At 42.7% G+C, this 22,042-nt stretch overlaps 1 protein-coding gene across 6 annotated transcripts in view; it reads right to left on the bottom strand.

Moving 5' to 3' along the window:
- The window catches only part of KIF1B (kinesin family member 1B), a 154,637-nt gene that overhangs the window by 19,294 nt on the left and 113,301 nt on the right, over positions 1-22,042 (bottom strand). For 5 of the 6 annotated variants that reach the window (XM_055419531.2, XM_055419532.2, XM_055419533.2 and 2 more), the window contains 11 exons: positions 18,936-19,054; positions 17,597-17,682; positions 17,100-17,229; positions 16,765-16,927; positions 13,899-13,989; positions 11,885-12,003; positions 11,188-11,243; positions 8,302-8,410; positions 6,706-6,772; positions 5,962-6,046; positions 3,330-3,435 (listed from right to left, as the gene is read on the bottom strand). In XM_055419531.2, the coding sequence (XP_055275506.1) occupies positions 3,330-3,435; positions 5,962-6,046; positions 6,706-6,772; positions 8,302-8,410; positions 11,188-11,243; positions 11,885-12,003; positions 13,899-13,989; positions 16,765-16,927; positions 17,100-17,229; positions 17,597-17,682; positions 18,936-19,054 (1,131 nt within the window). Of the gene's footprint in view, positions 1-3,329; positions 3,436-5,961; positions 6,047-6,705; positions 6,773-8,301; positions 8,411-10,566; positions 10,606-11,187; positions 11,244-11,884; positions 12,004-13,898; positions 13,990-16,764; positions 16,928-17,099; positions 17,230-17,596; positions 17,683-18,935; positions 19,055-22,042 lie in introns of all 6 variants that reach the window. The other variant, XM_088845438.1, reaches the window with a different exon arrangement.

Genomic DNA, 22,042 nt, shown 5'->3' with positions numbered 1-22,042 from the left:
AGTTATGAGGAAACCAAACCATTAGGTAAGAGAAATGTAGGACTGGGAAGAAAAGGAGCAATGGCTCTTCTCAGCTGTACTCCGCTATCAATGAGTCACAAGCGCCCTCTAATCATGTATACTTAATACACCTGACTGGAGTTCTGTAAGTTCAACTCTAAACACTAAACCTTTAGGCAGAAAGAACAAAAGCTCTCTTAACCAAACTCCATCTAGCCACTCACCAGATGAACTTATGCTCTTCACAACCCTAGAGTGTAAAGGCTGACACCCATTTCTCATTGAGCATTATTCTAAAATAAAGAGGTAGCTCATAGACCCAGTGGAGAAGGAAATGGCAACCCACTTCAGTATTCTTACCTGCAGAAATCCCAAGGACAGAGAAGCCTGGCAGACTACAGTCCACGGGGTCACCAAGAGTTGGACACGACTGAAGCGACTTAGTGTACATGCATAGGCCCAGACAATTTGCTCCAAAGAGCTGAGTTTTGTGCTTTTCAAGTATCAGTAGTATTTGGTCCCAAACCTGTCTATACAGTTGTGCTTGTTATTACAATGATCTAATTTAATTAAATACTGAAGAGTTGACTCACTGGAAAAGACTCTGATGCTGGGAAACATTGGGGGCAGGAGGAGAAGGGGATGACAGAGAATGAGATGGCTGGATGGCATCACCAACTTGATGGACATGAGTTTGAGTGAACTCCGGGAGTTGGTGATGGACAGGGAGGCCTGGCGTGCTGTGATTCATGGGGTTGCAAAGAGTCGGACATAACTGAGCGACTGAACTGAACTGAACTGAAATCACTGAAACATGAGAGCAGTAAGAATTTTTGTTTAGTGTGAAACAAAACTAAGTGTGAAAACTAAACTGAATGTCTTTTAAAGGTTTGATAATGGCAAATTGTTTAAAAAAACAGCTGTTCAATTAAGTTTGGGTGAGATGAATGTAAAAGAAAGAGGGAAATAAAATTTTGGTGATACATGATAAAAAGTTTAAAGGATTTTGCACTTAGATTTTCTTCATAAGTTGCTAGTTCCACCAAACTGAAAATTATAGATGAAAATTATGGGTGTGGCTTTGTCAGAAAGACATTCAGAAATCTAATAAATGAGACTACAATTAAAGAAAAGGCCTTGGCCCTACAGCAAGAGCTTGACAAATTAATGTACATTTATATACTTTAAAACAAGTGTTTATAGTCTGTATCTTTTTATTATTCTTGACTTCAGCAACTTTTTTGATTAAATAACTCTAAGCTTCTATTGGGAATGATAAGTTGGTTCTTTTTTAATTTTTATACAAAGCAAGAGATTTTACTGGGAAGGGGCACCAGGGTGGGCAATAGCAGGGTAAGGGAACCCAGGAGGACCACTCTGCAACATGGCTCGCAGTCTCGGGTTTTAGGGTTCTGGGGTTAGTTTCCAGGTTGTCTCTGGCCAATCATTCTGACTCCAGGTCCCTGCTGGTGGTGGTGATGCTGAGCAGGGCTCTTGGAATGAAGGCCTTTTCATCCCCCATTCCTTGTAGGCTAGATTCCAGCCTCCACGACTTTCTCTAAGTTCCAAAGGGCAGAACAGTTGCTGAACAAAGGAGAAGCCAAGATAAGTTGCTTCTAGCAAAGTCAAATGGCAACCCACTCCAGTGTTCTTGCCTGGAGAATCCCGGGGACGGGGGAGCCTGGTGGGCTTCCGTCTATGGGATCACACAGAATCGGACACAACTAAAGTGACTTAGCAGCAGCAGCAAAGTCAAATTCATCGTCTACAGATCTAACCCACTGCCAGGCATGAGTCAAAAGATTCGTTAAGGTTACTCTAATGGAGGCAAGTTCAGCACAACCAGCACATCAACGAAACACCATGCTTCACCATCTTTCACCAAGTACCACAGGGAGGGTTAAGATGTTTCTCATAGTTGCAATGAAAATGTGATGAATGCCAGCTGAACATTTTCTGTAGATGCCTGGCAGCAGAGAGAATGCTATGTGGGATTATTGCTAACTTCACAGAAATGGTGTTGTTCAAGATTTTGCCCAGGAAGAGGCCAAGGGAGATCAGAGCAGCCTGCTTTATTTCTGCCACCCCACCCCCGGTCTGGTGGCTCAGATGGTAAAGCATCTGCCTACAATGCAGGAGACCCGGGTTCAATCCCTGGGTTGGGAAGATCTCCTGGAGAAGGAAATGGCAACCCACTCCAGTATTCATGCCTGGAAAATCCCATGGACAGAGGAGCCTGATAGGCTACAGCCCATGGGGTTCCAAAGAGTTGGACACGACTGAGCAACTTCACTTCACCCCCTGCCCCATATGTACAACCTTCTCAGTCACCTTCCCTTTCTGCCCACAGTCCCCGCCAGTGTCTCCAACAGGCTAAAAAGCAAACACACATCTGCTTCCTTTTCTTCATTCCCATGCAAATCAGAAACACAAGGGAGCAATGGAAAGAAATTCACCCTGGTCCAAACTTTTAACTCTGCTTCTACTTCTTGTCTTATTTTTCCTCTCCCACTTGCCAACAGATGGGAGCAACTTTTTAGGAGCAGACAGACCACACAGAAATCCCGTAATTTGAAGGTTATGTTCCGACCCACATTTGAACACACAGCCACTCCTGTTCCCCAGACCTCACTTCATAAAGACATGGAGACTCTGTGCACAATGACGGGACTTCTTCCCTAGGGAGGGAAATGCGCCCCAGCAGATTTATTTCTAGTCTGACACGGAAAAGCACAATAGCTATGTACTTTATGCATTCTGTCATTATTTGATTAAAAATGGAATTCTAAGGGAAACTAGCTTAAAATTAAAATTCATTATTTAGAGCAGCCAATCTCAGTCAGAAGAGTGTGTAATAATTTATTGCCTTTAATGCACAAGTGAAATAGCGAGACTCCTTGAGCCAACACTGGCAGCAGCAAAGATGAACATAACAGAGTTCACTATACCTTGGAGAGCAGGTATCCATGACACCCAAGGCCGAGAGAGAGAGGTCTTTCTCCAGCGATCACTTCATAGGAAGACATCTAGTCTTAGCCAGAGTTAATCTACATGTAAACCTTTGGGTGGCATGCTGAGTTTTCTTCTGCTTTTTCTCTATCATTGTGCTACAATGTTCAAACTCCCCAAAGAACATTTTTGTTCTCTGGGGGTAACATAATACATGAGAATCTCCAGTGATTTATGTTATTTATTTCTGAAGAACAGGATAGGCAGAGAAGGAAATAGGGAGTTTAAGTGCGAAGGTGGGGAGTCATTAATGAGTGAAGAATCTAACGGTGAAGTAATCAACCCCCAGGGCTGACTCATCACTGGCCCCAGCGGCCCACCTGCTAGAGTTGTGGGATGATTTCAGGTACTTGGCAGAGATGATATTGAGGGAGAGGATGGCGTCCACTGCAGCTTCATCCACCTCAGCCTTATTCCTGATCCGGCCTGAGAGACAAGAAAGAAACCAGGACATGGAGACATTTAAAAACAAAACGGTAATCCATTAAGCCAAAATGAGACTGTCAGACCTCTGTGTAATTTCAGGTGCCAGAAGAGTCATCTGGTTAACTGTAGTTTCAAAGTCTAATGTGGGAATTCTCAGTCTTACATTCTTCTCCATATTCTGTCTCTCCTTTACATCCCACATTCAGTCAACTGTGAACATTTATTCATCGTTCAAAGAGCTTCTCATATTCATCTCGACTTTTATTCCCAACATCACTGCCCTGCTCATCAGGGAAGGTCATCCCTTCTGATCAGAGACAAGCAACAGTCATTTAACTGGTCTTCCAGCTGCTCTCACATCTCTCCTTGTCAATCCTCCCCACACTCACTTTCTATAATGTTAAGCCACTGCCTTCATTATACCACTTTCTTATTTAACATCTTACAATTCTGTTTTCAAATACTAAGACTAGGGGATGCAGCAATGCACAGAGTTTCAGAACACAGTCTCTGGAGCAGGACCGCCTGGGTTCAAATCTCAGCTCTGACACTAACTGTCTCGGAGGCCTGGGCATATGCTCAACCTCTTTGAGCCTCACTTTCCTTACCTGCCAAGTGGGAAAAACAATTTCTCCCTTTAAAGATTTTTACGATCATATTATATGTTATGTTATATTATGTGAATTAACATTTTTAGAGCATTCAGGAAAGCACCTGCCACATGTCATGCTTGTTTAAAAAAATAATAAGCCATAGGGTTACAGAAAAGCCTTAATAACTGCTGCCTCTGCTCACCATCCATTCTGGTCAGAAAGCATCTTTTTTTACGTGTAAAAATTAATTTTGAAAAGCTTGAAAATCACTGTCCTGGATAGGACAGAGTATATAAGCATCCTTCCAGATCCCTAATTTGGTCTGCAGGTACCCAAGAGGTTTATGCATAAAATTCAGAAGGGCTAAACTGTATGAGAAAAAAATCACAACTTTATTTTCAGGAGCCTCTAACTGAAACTGGCTTTTCCTTCAACTACGAGGGGAGGGCACACACCACAGTAGACTGAGCAGTACTCATACCTTTGTCCCAGGCAGAAAAATCACAGAAGTTTCCGTATCACACTAATGTCAACTATATGACACTCATTACCACTTTGAAATGATACAAATTAGACCCTCTGCTTATTTAACACATCAAAATAGAGCTTATGTTACAAATTTGTTTAGTATTTTAACAATTGTATTTCAATATTATTAGTTCCCTTAGTAATCCCAAGTACTTTATTTTCTACATTTTTCACTGCGGATGCTGACTGCAGCCATGAAATTAAAAGACGCTTACTCCTTAGAAGGAAAGTTATGACCAACCTAGATAGTATATTAAAAAGCAGAGACATTACTTTGCCAACAAGGTCCGTCTAGTCAAGGCTATGGTTTTTCCTGTGGTCATGTATGGATGTGAGAGTTGGACTGTGAAGAAAGCTGATCGCCGAAGAATTGATGCTTTTGAACTGTGGTGTTGGAGAAGACTCTTGAGAGTCCCTTGGACTGCAAGGAGATCCAACCAGTCCATTCTAAAGGAGATCGATCCTGGGTGTTCACTGGAAGGACTGATGCTAAAGCTGAAACTCCAATACTTTGGCCACCTCATGCGAAGAGTTGACTCACTGGAAAAGACTGATGCTGGGAAAGATTGGGGGCAGGAGAAGAAGGGGACAACAGAGGATGAGATGGCTGGATGGCATCACCGACTCGATGGACATGAGATTGAGTGAACTCCGGGAGTTGGTGATGGACAGGGAGGCCTGGCGTGCTGTGATTCATGGGGTTGCAGAGAGTTGGTCACGACTGAGCAACTGAACTGAACTGAACTGAAAAATAATTCTGAGGCTTCACCTCGGCCAAATGGGTTCATGGTAAAAAAAAGGTTCAGGCCCCTACCTCAGCCTCTCATTCTACAGCTGATGCTATTGGTTCAATCTTTTCCTCTCACGGAACCTCAATTCTGTCTCTCTTTCTGGCCATAGGTTTCTAGCCATTTGCTCATTAGACATTCCTGACTCTAACTCCAAATGCTTGCAAACAAACAAACAAAACCCTCCAGTTTCTCTCTGACCTACTCAGAGCGCCTCCCACCAGCTAATCAGTTCTCTTGGACCTTTTTTGTCGTCCACTCTCCTGGCACAGGTCTGTTTTGGTTGTCCTCCTTTGGTACTCACTCCTCAAACAGCTCTGGACACACACTCACTCTGTTCCTCACTAGATCACAAGTGTACAAGAAGCAGAGGCTTCTCTGGGGCCTTCTCAGGGCCTCTGGCACAGAACCACTCCCATAGTCCCTGAGAAAAATAATGGCAGTTGCATAACCTATGAAGGGAGCTGGGAAACAAGAGTACTTTTGAACTCAAAGTCTCTCTTCTGATGGTCATGTTCTCCAGTGCAGTCTTCCACATACTCCCTGTGCTCCAAACAGGGACCAATCACATCTCTGAAAAAGCCTGGCTCCGTCCTCATCTGAAGAAATGTACTCACCTACCACCAGCTCACGAACATCTTTCCAGTGGAGCTCACTCCCCTTCTCATGGATGATGGTCACTGTGATCCTCCGCTGGATGCCCTAGGTAATGGAGCAGGGTTGCAATTTAGCTGGGGCCATCTCTTATTTCCTCTTGTTTGCCCTTTGCTGGATCGTCTGGTGTGGTGGTGGCAAGAAGGGGAGGTATGGAGAGAGATGGGAAGTGCTGTCCACACTGTACTTCTGAACCAAGGGACACAGGTGAGGGACTGAGGAAGAGCCAGGTGCTGACACAGCTTCAAGAACCAATGCTCAGACTCTTAAGTTCCAGAGTGCGCCCATCTGGTTCACAAGCACTTTTGAGCACTCATTAAAACGACTTTCCATTTGTCAAAGAGGGACCTGCATTTCACGACTGGATTTTCAGTCCACTGAAACCTTAGTTCTCTGTCTCCATTAAAATCTTTCGGCTGTGAAAGCAGTTTCTTAATATCACAGAGTGAAAATGGCATAAAAACACAGGGGAGCTGCATACATTCTAATAACTGAATTAAACAAATGCTTTCAAAATAGCTCTTTTCAATATGAGTATTTATACACAAAAGCCAAGGTTTGAGAAACTTTAAGGAAAGGATAGGGCAAAGTCTCCCAACCTCCAAATTCCCTTCAGATGAAGATACAAAGGCAGAGAAACAGCTGTTTCTTATTCTAACTCTTTTTGGTGTTCCCTTCTAGGCACTTTCTGGCTCCTTCGTTAGTACCTGGTGAAGCAAAAATGTCCCCTGGCAGGGCAAGCCTGCTGTATGGTCCACCACGGCTGGGATATACCTGTAAAAAAAGAAATACGAAAGAAAGAGGTTGGATGGATGCTTGTGCTAATAACTAATTGCAACTTCACCTGCAAGGGCCTCCCTGGTCATGCCACCCCTCAGTGGTTTCTGTTTTCTTAAACTCTGATCCCACGTCCTTCTCGTTATTGGAGTGGACATATAATCGCACAGTCATTTGCATTTAGTAAAACTTTCTCCATATCCATGTCTCATCATCCTCACTAGACTGAAGTGTTCAAATGGCAGTAACACCTTTTGGCTCCATCCCAGCTCCCTATCTAATAGATACTCTATAAATAATGTATTACTGCCATGGTAAGTGTCAGGAGATAAGGAAGAGATAATTTCAGATTTTTAAGAATCAGAAAGCAATTAACTCAGTGGAAACCATTTACTGTAACTTCTTCTCCGTCATAATGCAAGTTATAATCACATTATGGATCTGTCTACAGAAAGTCAAATTCCTTAAAGTAATGTCACTATTGATGACTACTACAGGATTGATAGCCAAACCTCACACACAGCACAAACTCAATAAACGTTTCCTGGAGCTAACTGTGATGGTGGTACCCAGCATGATAAGCAGAGGATCGTTAAGATAACATTTATCCCCTATCCTTTAACTGATATAGCCTCTTCTCTCTGTTTCAGGAGAGGGATCTCTTTTGTGTTTTTCAAAAGCATTTCCGAGACAAGTATAAACAGTGATTACATTTGCCACTGAGTCTAACACAGCTCAGAGTAAGCCGATGCTGATTATTTTGATTGGAACCAAAAGTCCTTAACTGGGGTTGATTCTGCCCCCATGGGATATCTGACAATGTCTATTGCCACAACTGGAGGGGAGGGGCTACTGGCACTTAACGGGTAGAGGCCAGGGATGCAGTTAAATCCCTATAACATGTAGGACAGCCCCCAACCGCAGGGAATCATCTGCCCCCAAACAGTGCAGAGGTTGAGAAACCCTGGTCTATGGAAATATTCTGTCCCCTAAGCCCCTGAGATGTGGATATAAGTCTCTGGCCCCATTGTGCACAATATGCTTCTAACTCCCTTTGTTTGTTTGCTGATAAAACCCAGTATGTAGGTTGTCTTCCCTCATAACGAAGTGCCAATCTCCATGCTCCTGCTAACAAGAAGTTAAATCACTCAGTCAATAAGTATTGTTTACTGTTACAAAATGCGGAAATAAAAGATGTCCTATGGAAGCTGACAGTCCTGAGTTCAAACCCTACCCTACTGCTTCCTTGGTCATATTATTTAATTTCTCTGAGCCTAAATTTTCTCATTTGAATAAGAATATGGTATGTTCTGTGAGGAAATAAATGAGAAAACAGTTTTTAAAAAAGTAAATTATAATACTAAGTAGTTCTCTGACAAACATCTGATTCAAAGAATAAACACCCCTAAAATTCAGTTCAAGACTAGAATGTGTCATTTTGTGAACCTGAAGACACAGAGACTCAAAATTACATTTTTTAATTTTGAAAAGTTGTCATATTTAAAAATATAGAAAGTTGGACTTACTCTCCCGTAGGCTCCAGTTCACTGATCTCAAACCAAACCAGAAGATCATACTTGCTCATGCTCTGGCCAAGGCTGGTTTTGCTCATGGTATTTAACTTGGTGGCTGGAACTTTTAAAAGTTTTGGAAAATGTTAACATGTGGTCCAAGTCTACCCTGCAAAGGTACAATCTTCTCTAATGTCAGTCTTCAAGGATACACTTGGCAAAGGCAGCAAGAATCAGGGGACAGATTTCAGTGCAGGAGACCCAGAGACACTTAACCAACTCTATGTGCAACTCTAACTTCACAGAACAAGAAAAACGGAGGGTCAGCATCTTTCTCCCTCTCTCCCTCTCAACAAAATATCTAATGATGAGAACACAGCTTTTGTGCAGCATAAATGTGCTCACAAAACCATTAAAAAACCTTCCTGAGGCTCTCACATTTGCAGCATGCAGAGCACATAACAACGTGGGAGAGACCATGTGGGGAGGGTCTCACTGTGTGTGGTGTGTGTGGGGAGTTGCTGCTGCTGCTGCTAAGTCGCTTCAGTCGTGTCCAACTCTGTGCGACCCCATAGACGGAAGCCCACCAGGATCCCCCATCCCTGGGATTCTCCAGGCAAGAACACTGGAGTGGGTTGCCATTTCCTTCTCCAATGCATGAAAGTGAAAGTGAAGTTGCTCAGTTGTGTCCGACTCTAAGCGACCCCATGGACTGCAGCCCACCAGGCTCCTCCGTCCACAGGATATTCCAGGCAAGAGTACTGGAGAGGAGTGTCATTACCTTCTCCGGTGTGGGGAGCACCTGTCCCCCCTAACCCAGTGGTTCCTGAACCTCCTGCACATGAGCATCACCTGGGGATCTCAAAGATGGACCAGGCCATCCCACAGGCCAATTAAAGAACAATCTCCAAGGAGGTGTCTCAGTACTCTGAGAGGTTTGAAGCCCCCCAGGTGATTCCACTGTATGGACAAGTCTGGGAACCATGGGTCTAACCTGTAGACACGGGATTCTGTAAATGATCTTTTACCCATTTTCTTCAAATGTAAATTCCATGTCCTTATCTGTACTGATGAAATACATTAACCAAAACCCTAGTACTTCCAAGAATGTCACATTCTACAAGGTGGGCATTTTGAAACACTACACAGAAATCCTGAAATCTTGGTGATTCGAAGCAGGCTCTCTGCTCCAAATCTGGGAGCAGTGGTGTGAGAGTCTGGGGACCTGGGATCTAATCATCACTTGACCACTAACTAGCTTTGAAATTCTGGTTGAGTCATTTAACCCCTGGGAGTCTGTCTCCTTACCTCTAAGATGAAGATCATAATATTAGCTTACTATCTGAAAAGATATTGTGAGAAACCACTGATCCAATGGATTGAAAGGGGCTTTACGACTTTTGCAGCACTATGCATGGCCTGTCGGCATTATTCACCCTAGCTGAATTCCAGGTGATGATGCTACTCAAGAAGGTAACCGGGGGTTACTGGTATGCATCTAAGGGTCAGAAAGCAAAACCAGAAGCATTTTTTTAAAGCCATCTACTAAGGCTATGGTTTTTCCCGTGGTCATGTATGGATGTGAGAGTTGGACTGTGAAGAAAGCTGAGCACCGAAGAATTGATGCTTTTGAACTGTGGTGTTGGAGAAGACTCTTCAGAGTCTCTTATACTGCAAGGAGATCCAACTAGTCCATTCTAAAGCAGATCAGTCCTGGGTGTTCATTGGAAGGACTGATGCTAAAGCTGAAACTGCAATACTTTGGCCACCTCATGCGACGAGTTGACTCACTGGAAAAGACTCTGATGCTGGGAAAGGTTGGGGGCGGGAAGAGAAGGGGACGACAGAGAATGAGATGGCTGGATGGCATCACTGACTCTGTGGACATGAGTTTGAGTGAACTCCGGGAGTTGGTGATGGACAGGGAGGCCTGGTGTGCTGTGATTCATGGGGTCGCGGAGAGTCGAACACGACTGAGCTACTGAACTGAACTATTTAAAAATCCTTCAAATTAATAATACCACTGCAAAGAATCCAAACCAACAAACCTAAGGAACCCCCCACTCCTACCCCATGATGTGAAAAGGGCATAAACAGAGAAGGTGCTTCCTAAAAAATCTCTCTGAAGGAAATGTAACATAACCTTGACAATGTGGTGAACACTACATTCAGGTCAGGTAGCAAACAGGAACATCCGTGGTGCCTACACAGAGAGCCAGGCTTTGGGACTGGCCCCTGAGGATGGTTCTACATCTAAGGAGAGCTAATTTAGCTACTAACCATCTCGTTTAGGTACCCTCTCGGGCTGGCAGCTGGGAACTGGCAGAAAGAGAAAAGGCGGTGATGGGTCAGCCCCATCCTGGAAGGTGGCAATGGTGGAGGAGGCAAGCACGTTGGCATGCTCAGAAAATGTGTCCAACACATGCACATTCACATAGTCAGATACGAGAAATCGGATCAGCTCAATTTTCCTCTCATGGTCTGAAGGCAGGATGGAGGTAAGGCGCACAGAGGTAGAGAATGATCATGGGGTGGGGGGGAATGTGGCAAGTGGGCAATGAGGAAAAAGGATGAAAATAAACAAAGAAAGGTCAAAACAAGATACATGAACATGCAGAACAAATGTAACATGCAAAAAAATGCCCATCACTGAAGTTAAAGGGGTTACACACAGAGCAGAGAGACTGAGGAGCAGGGAGTTTATCAAAATCTACAACAAGAAGACAGAGTGTTGGAGTGGATAGAGCCCTAGAGTTTCTCACCAACAATTCTAGGTCCTGCTAGATACTGGAACACACAGGATGCACAGAAGTTGAGCAGGAATTTGAATATGACTTTTTACCTGAAAAGTCACGCAGAATAAGAGCTGTACAGCATATGAAGAACCCAGTTGGCACTCACCTGGCTTGGATAGTGGCATGGGCGGAGGGAAGAATCGTCGAGACGGCTGGGGTGGACTGCAAAGGAAGATGAAAGTTCTTCAAGACTAAAAAGACCCCTGTGCTAATACTAATGGCATGCTTAAATCCCCTTTTGGAAGCAGATCATCTGTACTTTCAACACTAGCACATTATCAGATATCAGATATATTCCCACACAGTAAAACTGAGGCTAAGACATTTTAATAGAAGTCCCCTTGTAAGTCTTACCTAATGAATAAGAAAATTTTTCTGTTAACACTGACACTCTGTCAACATCCCAGAGTGTCCATCATGGTTTCCTCCCTCATTCTGGTGTCTCCACTCAGACACACATTTCACAGTGACTCTATGCTTCATGCAGTTCTAGGTGGTTAGGAATAATTATACACAATTTCCACGTTATATCTCGATTACTTCAACTTTATCCTATTCAAAGTCTCTTCCCACAAGAAGATGGTACTCAAGGCCCCCTGGGAAAAACTCAATTTGCTCCTCCTACAATTAGTGACTGGGTGGCTTAGAAGAAAGATGGTGACATTTCTAAAAAGGAAACATAGGACAATATATAAAACTGTCACTTACCTATCTTAATCCCTCAAAAGATTTCTTCCTTTCCGGCAAGTAACAATAACAACAACAATATCAACAACAAAAATCTTTGCTCATTTGGTCCAAACCTGTGAAGTTCCTGTCCTTGCAGGTGAAGTGGGTGCTGCTGATAATGCCCAAAGACTTCAAACACAATCGGCTTGGTTTTGATATAATCCACAAATGATTCCGTAACCTCCACTGCAATCTAATAAGAAGTAGAGCCAAGCTCGATTAGGGAAATATTTTTTATAGGAAAATGCACATGTCTGCAGCAAACAGCACTTGGGCACTTCTGAGTACTCAGTATGTGCTGGGAATTTTACTCTGCAGGCCTCTCACTCCAGAAGAGACGGGCTCTTCTCTGGTTTTCCTTCTATAGCAACCTGACCAAGCTTCAGGCGTTCAAGACCCTCCACCACCTACCCTAACTGACCACCAGCCCCTCTGCGTCCTTCAGTCAGTATGAGGACTCCATCGGCTGCTCCCTTTGCCTGTTCTCTCCTCTACTTTGAGGGTGGGCCCAGACGGCAGCCCTGCCCAGGAGGCCTTCCCACTTCTCTGTCCCTCTGTTATCCTTGTACTTCAAGGCCCAGATCAAACAGCAAGAACGATATGAAAACTGGGACTGCTGACTATGTGCCAGGAACAAGGCCAAGAGTGACCACCTTTTCTTATTTACACTACAGCCTTCAGGAAGCTCCCCAACCTTCTTTTTCCATCCAACCATGCACCCTCAACAGAGAATGTAACATAAAATTCTCTTTCCATTTGTAGAAATAATTCTCCCTTCTCCCATTTCCACTGCATTTCAAGAATACCTTTCGATTATCTCCATAAGTTGTACTACTATTTTTATAAATTTCACATAAAATAAATATGCATTTTATTTCTTCTATCATAATTCTAAACTCTTCGGAGGTATAATCCCCTGTGATTCATCTAAGTGTCCCCCTCACCCCCACACAGTGGCATCAGGCACAGTCCTTATACACAGGAGACAATCAATATTGATCATATACAGGCATGCTCATGTTTATACAATTAAACATAAAAAAGAAAACTGTGTTTTGTGTTTGCTTGTTCCATTTTTGGAGTTGTCCTTTCTTCTTTATTTTTATTTTTCTGGCCAAGTTGTACGGCATGTGGGATCTTAGTTCCTGGACAAGGGATCACTTCCCCTGCAGTGGAAGTGGAGTCTTAACCACTAGACCACAAGGGAGTCCCCCTTTTGTATTTTAGAGAGTGGACTATGGTTAGCAAGACAATGAGACTGTTTCCTGCACAGCTGTGAAGATCCTGGATGCTAGAGTCACATTTCCCTGGGTTCAATCCCACCTCTGCCTCCTCCTAGCTTTGTAACCTTGGTGAGTGACTTCAACTGCTCTGTGCCTCAGTTATCTCAACTATAACATGGGGATTATGACAGTATGTGGCATAAAAGAAAGGATTAAATCAATTAAGACAGAAAAAGCACCTCTAACAATGACTGACAAAACATAAGCTCTCAGTGAATGTTAGCTCTTGTGATGAGAATGAAAACTTTTGAATGGAGTTAAGTAAATCTTTCTAGAAGAGATGGAGGGTCTGTTCTCTTACTCCACTTATGGGAGAGTTGTAAGGGGCATTAAAGGATTAATCATCGAATCAGATGAAAGGAAAACAGCTACAGAAGAATTTCATAGTTTCTATATTATTTGCAACCGAACAGTGTTATGTCTCTTACGGTTTAAAGAACATATTAACTTTAACAAAACTCATATTAAACATGTTTATTTTTCTAGGACGGAAACACTAAAACAACTCACAATTCAATGACAAAGAATTTACTGGCAGACCAATCCCCAATGCTATGCACAGGCCCACGGTCATTCAGAGAAGATGCTGGCTGCTCTGTCCACTGAGGATGAGCTCAGGGCCCTGGCCGCTCCCTCCACTGTCTGCTCTCGCCACAGAGCTTCCCCTGCATAGCAGCTCAGATTATCATCCTTCTTCGGCTGAGAAAGTCAAAGGGAGCCCGAACATGACGCCTGCCTCACACCAGCTGCTTCAGGGTACCACATACCTGTAATAGACCCGGCAAAAAATGTCCATATGACTTACATTCTGCACATGGTAAAAGCCCAGAGGACTTCCTCTGCCGTTGTTCTTCAGGGGTTCAGTGGAGAATGCTTCATCATGCCGATGTAAAAAGCTTAAGAGAGCGAAAAAGACAAAAACCCACATTAATTTTGCATTAAATGGCTTCATCAGGATTATCCTGGATCCCATGGAAAGAAGCATCTTGAGCAGAGTTTTTAACGGAGACAAGTTATTTACCTTGCAGTGTAGAGAACATGTTCCATATCACACAGATAGCATTTTAGATTTTATTTCAAAACTGACTGAAAAAACAACTAACCCTTCCACTTAACTGGGGTTTCCCTGATGGCTCAGTGGTAAAGAATCTGCCTGAAGTGCAGGAAATGCAGGAGACATGGGTTTGATCCCTGCATAGGGAAGATCCCCTGGGTAGGGAAGAAGCAAATGGCTACCCACTTCAGTATTCTTGCCTGGAGGAGTCCATGGACAGAGGAGCCTAGAAACCTACAGACCATGAGGTCTCAGAGTTGGACATGACTGAAGCAACTGAGCACACACCACTTAGCTATGAAAACATATGAACTCTCATTCCAATGTAGAAGTCTTTTACTGAAAATAAAAACTGAAATCATTTTGTATAGAAAAGATTTGGCAGACTGAAGCTTCTATAAGGTAGCACTAAAGCCTGTGGATGGCATACCTGCTGGGAGCCTCTCTAAGACCATCGAGGAACAGATTCAAATGTCAGCTCTTCCAGGGAGACTTCCCTGACTCACTCAAACAGTTCTACATTCCCATAGCAACAGGGACCTATTTTTCTTCAACAGCAATGATACCATTGTTTGTAATAATGTATTTATTTGCCTGTTTCCCCAAAAGAGAGTGTGTGTCTCCCACAGGGCTTGAAATATAGAAAATACTCCTGAAATGTTTGCTGAGTCACTGGGCTATGTTTACTTATTCTCATAAATAATGAGATTTTATTGTTCTGTCTCCCTAATATTAGTCTGAAATAAAAAGAAGTGGAGAATTACAAAATACACAATTCAAAGATGTACTGCTAGACAGAAATATCCACTAGAAGGATACCCCACACTCCCACAAGAAAAAAGGGAAAAACAGGGGGCAGAGAGACCAGGTCTTCCATGAACTCCTGGTCTTCCATATTACAGCTGACCCTTGAACACCACTGGTGTTCTGGAACTGGACTGCGTGGGTCCACTTATATGTGGATTTTTTCAAGAGTAAATTCTGTGGTTTTGCATGATCCACAGTTGGTTGAATCTTTAGATGTGGAACTGTGGATACGGAGGAACCCTGAATATACACTTGGGTTTCAGACTTTGTGCAGGAGGGTCAATGCCCGTAACTCCTGAGTTGTTCAAGGGTCAACCATCATTCTCTCAGCCTGAAGACCGTGGTGGACTTTTGCCAGGTAATCAAATCACGTACCACTGTGACACTGCATCTTTCTACACTACGCATACTCTTGCCTATTTTCTTTCTTCTCATTTCTCCTTACCTCTCTCCCTCTCTTTTACTTTTTACTTTTTTCTTCCAATTTCTTCCTTTCCAGACTACACAATGCACCTGCCAGAGGCCACATGAGCATCAGCTGGCCTCTGCCCTACACTCCTCCAAGGCTCTCCTTGGAGCAGATACCAATATCCCAGGGTTCCACACAGGTAATACATGAGGCCACTGACTATGCTCTACAGCTGTGTCTTTCCAATGCAGGCCAGATGAGAGTTTATAAAAACCCCAGAAAAATCTGAGTCTTCTTTCAACATGAGTCAACATGCCCTTTCCTCCAGTGCTTACACCAGGTGGAGTTGCTACTCTCTTTTCAGGAGACTTTGGGATAGAAGTTAACAGACCATTCTTGCCATTTCAGATGTCAGCTGACCAAGCAGGCCTTTTCCGTAAAATACATTAGCTACTAATGGAGACTGTTAGTGAAAACACATTAAATGTAGGCAAATCTACACTGGATGGATAATATTTCATCAACTGTTAAGTTTTAGCAAATGACATTATCAGCTTACTATGTAATAACCACATTTAATTGAGGACTTGGCTGACAACTACATAGAAAGTGAAGCTGCATGAGGCCTCCATAAAGGATAAGGCACACACCGATGGGAAAGAAAGGGCAGAAACCTAAAGCAGCCTTTTGGTGGCACCAACAGAAAACCGTGGGCTTTAGGAATGGGGCAGTTCAGACTTCCTTCTCTTATACTGTGGCCCTTTCCAAGTACTCTAAAGATATATTCATGTTGGGAATATTAAAACTTAAGATTCTCCAAAAAAATGTTTTTGGAAGTCTTGAGACAAAAGTAACTAGAGCACAGAGCTCCAGAGGGTTACAGGATAGAAAATGCTTATCAAACAGATGAGAAATGAAACCTGTCACATCTTCTCTACTTACTTACTAGCTTTCTTTCAATGGATATAGAATTTTGCTATTCTTTAAACGACATACATTTTGCCTTTTCCAAGCATTCAACAGGCATAATTGGCAGTTGGATAATTCATTGATTTCAGACTTGCTTATTAACAAGACATTTTGGCATGCAGAACATTAAAAAGGCTGATGAGTAAGCTTAACTGGATCTGACCCTGTACTCCTGGCAGAGGGGGACAGTCCACAACTGAACCTCTAGCAGGATGTGTGGCCATACTCCTTCCCACTATGAACTCTGTTTCGTTTCACTGCTCGTTTACACTTCTTACTCCCATTCAGAGTAAAGAAAGCATTTTATTTCAGGGTCTGGGAGTCATTTCTCTCTCGACAGTGTATAATCTGGCAAGTCTAAGAGCACTCTGTAGTGCGCAAAAGTCATCACCTGGGTTAACGGCTAGGGAGGAGGAGCAAAGTGGGGCTTACTTGAACTGACAGAAGATGTCTGCATACTCTGGGAGGATTCCACTGGCCTGCAGCACTGTGACCCGGAAAGTGAATGCACTGCCCAGCTTTAGGTGGTTGCCGATCTCTTCAGAAAACCCCTCCATCATCATCTTACCATCCAGCAAAGTGCTTGACTTCAGATCTAAAGTGGGTCAAATGAACACAGATACGGTTCAAATAATGACAAAGCACCTTTCAGAGAGGAGAGTGTATCCTTTCATCACTAGTTGATAATAGTAGTGATCGTCCTTGACAATGGTCAGTGTGTTCCCCTCTTTGAAAGCACCCCCAGTCATAGCACTCTGATTACACACCCAGGTCATTCATTCGGTTGACTTCTTCTGGAGGAGTGATGACCTCAGAACTCTGACCCTGTCCTTCCACAATCCTCAGCTCCTCCAAGGACAGGCCAGAACGGGTCAATGCAACCGAAGAAATGTCACTCTGAAAACAAGGTGGCATAAGTAGATGATAAGTAGTATGACAACATATTCTTCCCACGTTTCTTTTACGTCTGCTTATGTGCCCCACAAATAATCGTGACTGAAAGGTTACTGCCTGAGAAAAGGTTACTGCCTGATTAAGGACTGCCTGAGAAAAGGTGATACCACATAGTATAAATGCTGCGCCTTCACCCTCGCCTTGGGAACTGTCAGACATGTCCTATGTTCTATTAAACAATCCTGCGGTTACCTACACTTTTTAGTTCCAGGGAGAACTTCCCTCCAGTGCTGAACACCCATCCTCCTAACAAATCTGTCTACTTTTTTCTCCTTGCACAGGGTTTTTCTCTTCCTGGAAGATTTCTCACCTGATTAAAGTACTCATTATCAAAAGATATTTTAGCTGTTCCTGACTGTCGAATTCCAGAGCCATAATCAGGAGCTTCTTCATCCGCTAAGCAGGAAAAAAAAAAACGTAAGGATGAGACGACATATGGGGCCGAGGGAAAATGACTCATTGGATTACAAAATAAACAGGAAAGTAGTGGAAACTTTGGAGAAGGCAATGGCACCCCACTCCAGTACTCTTGCCTGGAAAATCCCAAGGACAGAGGAGCCTGGTAGGTTGCAATCTGTGGGGTCGCTAAGAGTTGGACAGAACTGAGCGACTTCACTTTCACTTTTCATTTTCATGCATTGGAGAAGGAAATGGCACCCCACTCCAGTGTTCTTGCCTGGAGAATCTGAGGGACAGGGGAGCCTGGTGGGCTGCCATCTCTGGGGTCGCACAGAGTTGGACACAACTGAAGCGACTTAGCAGCAGCAGCAGTGGAAACTTAAGGTCCCAAAAATTTAATATAAGAGGAGATACTAAAGAACAAGTATTTTGCATGAGAAAGAATGAGACCAAAGCAGTAAGATCAAATAGGGTTTCCACCTCCACTCAGGGAAACATACCCCCTCCTTGCTCAAATGAAACTAGTTAATAAAGAATCAGTTTGAGTCTTGATATTGCTCAAATATCATACTTAGAAATACTGTGCCCTTTCCTTGGTGAGACTATATTCAATAATACTCAACAAATATTTTAAAATACTAGACTGAACTTGTGGAGACCACCATAAAGTCAACATTGGTGACTGGCACACATTTCCATGGGGAAAAGCTGAGAGGTCATTAAATACAGCACAGCAGTTGGAAATTAAAACAGAAAAGTTAACAGGGAATAGCCAAGTTCTCTCCTCAGAAGGTAGGCTGATCTTGGAAAAGTGTAAATTATCAAAATCTTGATCCACACATTACAAAACTGCAGCCAAAGCACAAAATGTCTAGCTGTATCCTGAGAGAAAAGTACGAAAGAAAATGTCTGAAAATCTTGCTACTTCTGAAGCAGTTAAAATCCATTATTTAAAATGCAAATGACTTTTATAAAGTTAATCCAAGAGTTGTTCCTCATGGTAAAGGAAATCCCTTCACCCCATTATTCAAAAAATAGCAGCAGGATCTACTACAAACCAAACAGGATCTACCTGTGAAATTTGGGAAGAAGAGTTAGAAAGGAAGAGTTAAAAAGGCTCTCTTTGAGACAGTCAGATGCACCACAGTTTGCTCTGAAGTATTTAACTGAAATGTGGCCCATACGGAACCAGCCTGCTTTGTCTCAAGGCAAAGAACCCACAGTTTTTATTTCAGAAGAGAGGCACTTACCTGCAATGGCCTGCACAGCCACACGCAGAAATCCACGCACCTCTCCCTTCTCACTGACAATGGCTACCCTGTGAATCAGGGGCACGGGGTACAGCAGGTTGCTCAGGTAAACAAAGGCCCTAGAGACAGAAACCAGGAGACAAGCATCTGAACATCCCACAGACAGAGAGGCTGGCTTTCAGATTTACCGAGAATATCTTCATGAAACTGTGAAATGGCTTCTGGGCACTGTCTTAAGGTTGCCGCACTGTTTTGTACTCTCAGACTGTCTCCAGATGCTTTTTCAGCACAAATAACATATAAACAAATGCAAATGCTTGTGAAAGATCAACTTACACTAAATTACTCCCTGTAAAAATTACTACAACAGGTAGAGGAGGTAACAGTTGGAAGTAGACTTCTAAGATATGAACATTGCTAAGGGTGGGGAAAAGGGAACCCATTAAGGAGTTCAACCTTCTCATGTAACTATATAAAGAGGTTTTGTTTTGTTTTTCCCAATAGATAAAACAGAAATCAGGAGACCAAAAAAAAAAAAAGGCCAGAGAAATGTGACTGAAATACAGTTAATAACTCTAAAATAGATTTCAAGTCACAACACTGTGGGTCTTTACTTTTACCCTAAGAAAAGACTATACTTAGGCAAGGTGACTGACACATATGGGCAGAAAGGCTATGAAGCCAGAAATATCTATTAGTGACCTTGTAGGAGACTTAGGATGGACATCAACAAAAATGCTAAGGAAGGAGACACTGATCTGCAAAGGGTGGCTTTTGCTTCCAAACAAACCTTACTCAGAAATCAGATACATAAAATAAGACCTAACATTTTCTGCTTCAGATGAACTAGCAAAGTTGTATCACATTGGTTCTCTTTTTATCTTCTTTCATAATTTTGTAGCTTTTGATTTTTTTATTTAAGCAATACAAACTGGTGATCACAAAGTTTGGGTGTTTATTCCAATTAGTAGATGGGAAACAGAACCTAGTTCCTACTGTTGCTCCTATCTTCCCACTTGGTATATGCTGATCCTTGGACATGAGACAAGATAAAAGGTAAACATTTACATCAAGAAATCAAACGTAACCCAATGTGACACATACAGGCATACCTCGTTTTATTGTGCTCCACTGTTTTGCACTTTGCAGATATTGCATTTTTTATAAGTAGGTTTGTGGCAACCATGTCTCCAGCAAGGCACCATTTTCCCAACAACATCTGCTTAGTCCATGACTCTCTGTCACATTTCAGTAATTCTCATAATATTTCAAAGTTTTTCATTATCATTGTATTTTTTACGGTGACCTGTGATCTTTGATGTTATTGCTATAATTGTTTTGAGACGCCACAAACCACACATATACAAGACAGTGAACTTACTTGGTAAATGTGTGTTCTGACTACTCCAACAGGTCATTCCCCTGTCTCTCCTTCCTATACTTGAGCCCTCCCCCCTTAAGACACAACAATATTGAAATGATGACAAGTAATAACCCTACAATGGCCTCTAAGTGTTTAAGTGAAAGGAAGAGTCTCATGTCTCTTACCTGAAATAAAAAGCTAGAAACGATTAAGCTTAGTAAGGAAGGCAAGCTGAAAGCTGAGACAGCCTTAAAGCTAGGCTTTGTGTGTCAGTCAGCGAAGCGGTGAATGCAAAGGAAAAGTTCTTGAAGGAAATTAAAAGTGCTACTCCAGTGAATATACAAATGATATAAGAAAGTGAAAAGACCTTATTGATGATATAAAGTTTGTGTGGTCTGGATACAAGATCAAACCAGCCACAACATTGCCGTAAGCCAAAGCCTAATTCAGAGCAAGGCACTCTCCCTTTAACTCTATGAAGGCCAAGAGAGATGAGGAAGCTGCAGAAGAAAAGTATGGAGCTAGCAGAGACTGGTTCATGATGCTTAAGGAAAGACACTGTCTCCGTAACATAAAAGTGCAAAAGGAAGCAGAAGTACTGATGTAGGAGTTGCAGCAAATTATCCAGAAGTTCCAGCTGAGATAATTAATGAAGGTAGCTAACACTAAATAACTAAAGAGCTTCTTGATGAGGGTGAAAGAGGAAAGTGAAAAAAGCTGGATTAAAACTCAACATTCAAAAAAACTAAGATTATGGCATCTGGTCCCATCACTTTATAGCAAACAGATGAGGACAAAGTGGAAGCAGTGACAGATTTTATTTTCTTGGCCTCCAAAATCACTGTGGACAGTGAGTGCAGCCTTGAAATTTCTTTTTAGACACCTGCTCCTGGGAAAGAAAGATATGACAAACCTAGACAGCATATTAAAAAGGAGTACATGACTTTGCTGACAAAGGTCTATATAGTCAAAGTTATGTTTTTTCAGTAGTCATGCACAGTTGGATCATAAAGAAGGCTGAGCACCAAAAAATTGATGCTTTAAAACTGCGGTTCTGGAGAAGGCTCTTAAGAGTCCTTTAGACTGTACGGAAATTGAACCAGTCAATCTTAAAGGAAATCAACCCTGAATACTCATTGGAAGGACAGGTGCTGAAATTGAAGCTTCAATACTTTGGCCACCTGATGTGAAGAGCTGACTCATTGGAAAAGACCCTGATGCTGGCAAAGACTGAAGGCAAAAGCAGAAGAGGGGTGGCAGAGGATGACATGGTTAGATAGAATCATTAACTCAGTGGACAGGAATTTGAGCAAACTCCAGGAGAAGTGAAGGACAGGGGAGCCTGGCATGCTGTGTAGTCCAGGGGGTTGCAAAGAGTTGGACATGACTTAGCAACTGAACAACAACAACAAAAACACTAAATAACAGATTTTCAATGCAGATGAAACAGCCTTCTATTGGAAGAAGATGACATCTAAGACCTTCAGAGCTAGAAGGAAGTCAATGCCTAGCTTCAAAGGACAAGGTGACTCTCGTTAGGGGTTAATGCAACTGGTGACTTGAAGCTGAAGCCAATCCCCACTTACCATTCTGAAGATCCTAGGGCCCTTAAGAATTATACTAAATGTAGTCTGCCTGTGTTCTATAAACGAAACAACAAAGTCTAGATGATCAGCACATCTTTTCACAACATGCTTTATGGAATATTTTAAGTCCACTGTTGAGACCTCCTGGGTCTCAGGGG

The sequence above is a fragment of the Moschus berezovskii genome, chromosome 17, assembly GCF_049115385.1.
Source record: "Moschus berezovskii isolate FMDL1 chromosome 17, NW_MosBer_1.0, whole genome shotgun sequence".
Lineage (NCBI taxonomy): Eukaryota > Metazoa > Chordata > Mammalia > Artiodactyla > Moschidae > Moschus > Moschus berezovskii.
This window is presented reverse-complemented; position numbering and strand designations above follow the sequence as displayed.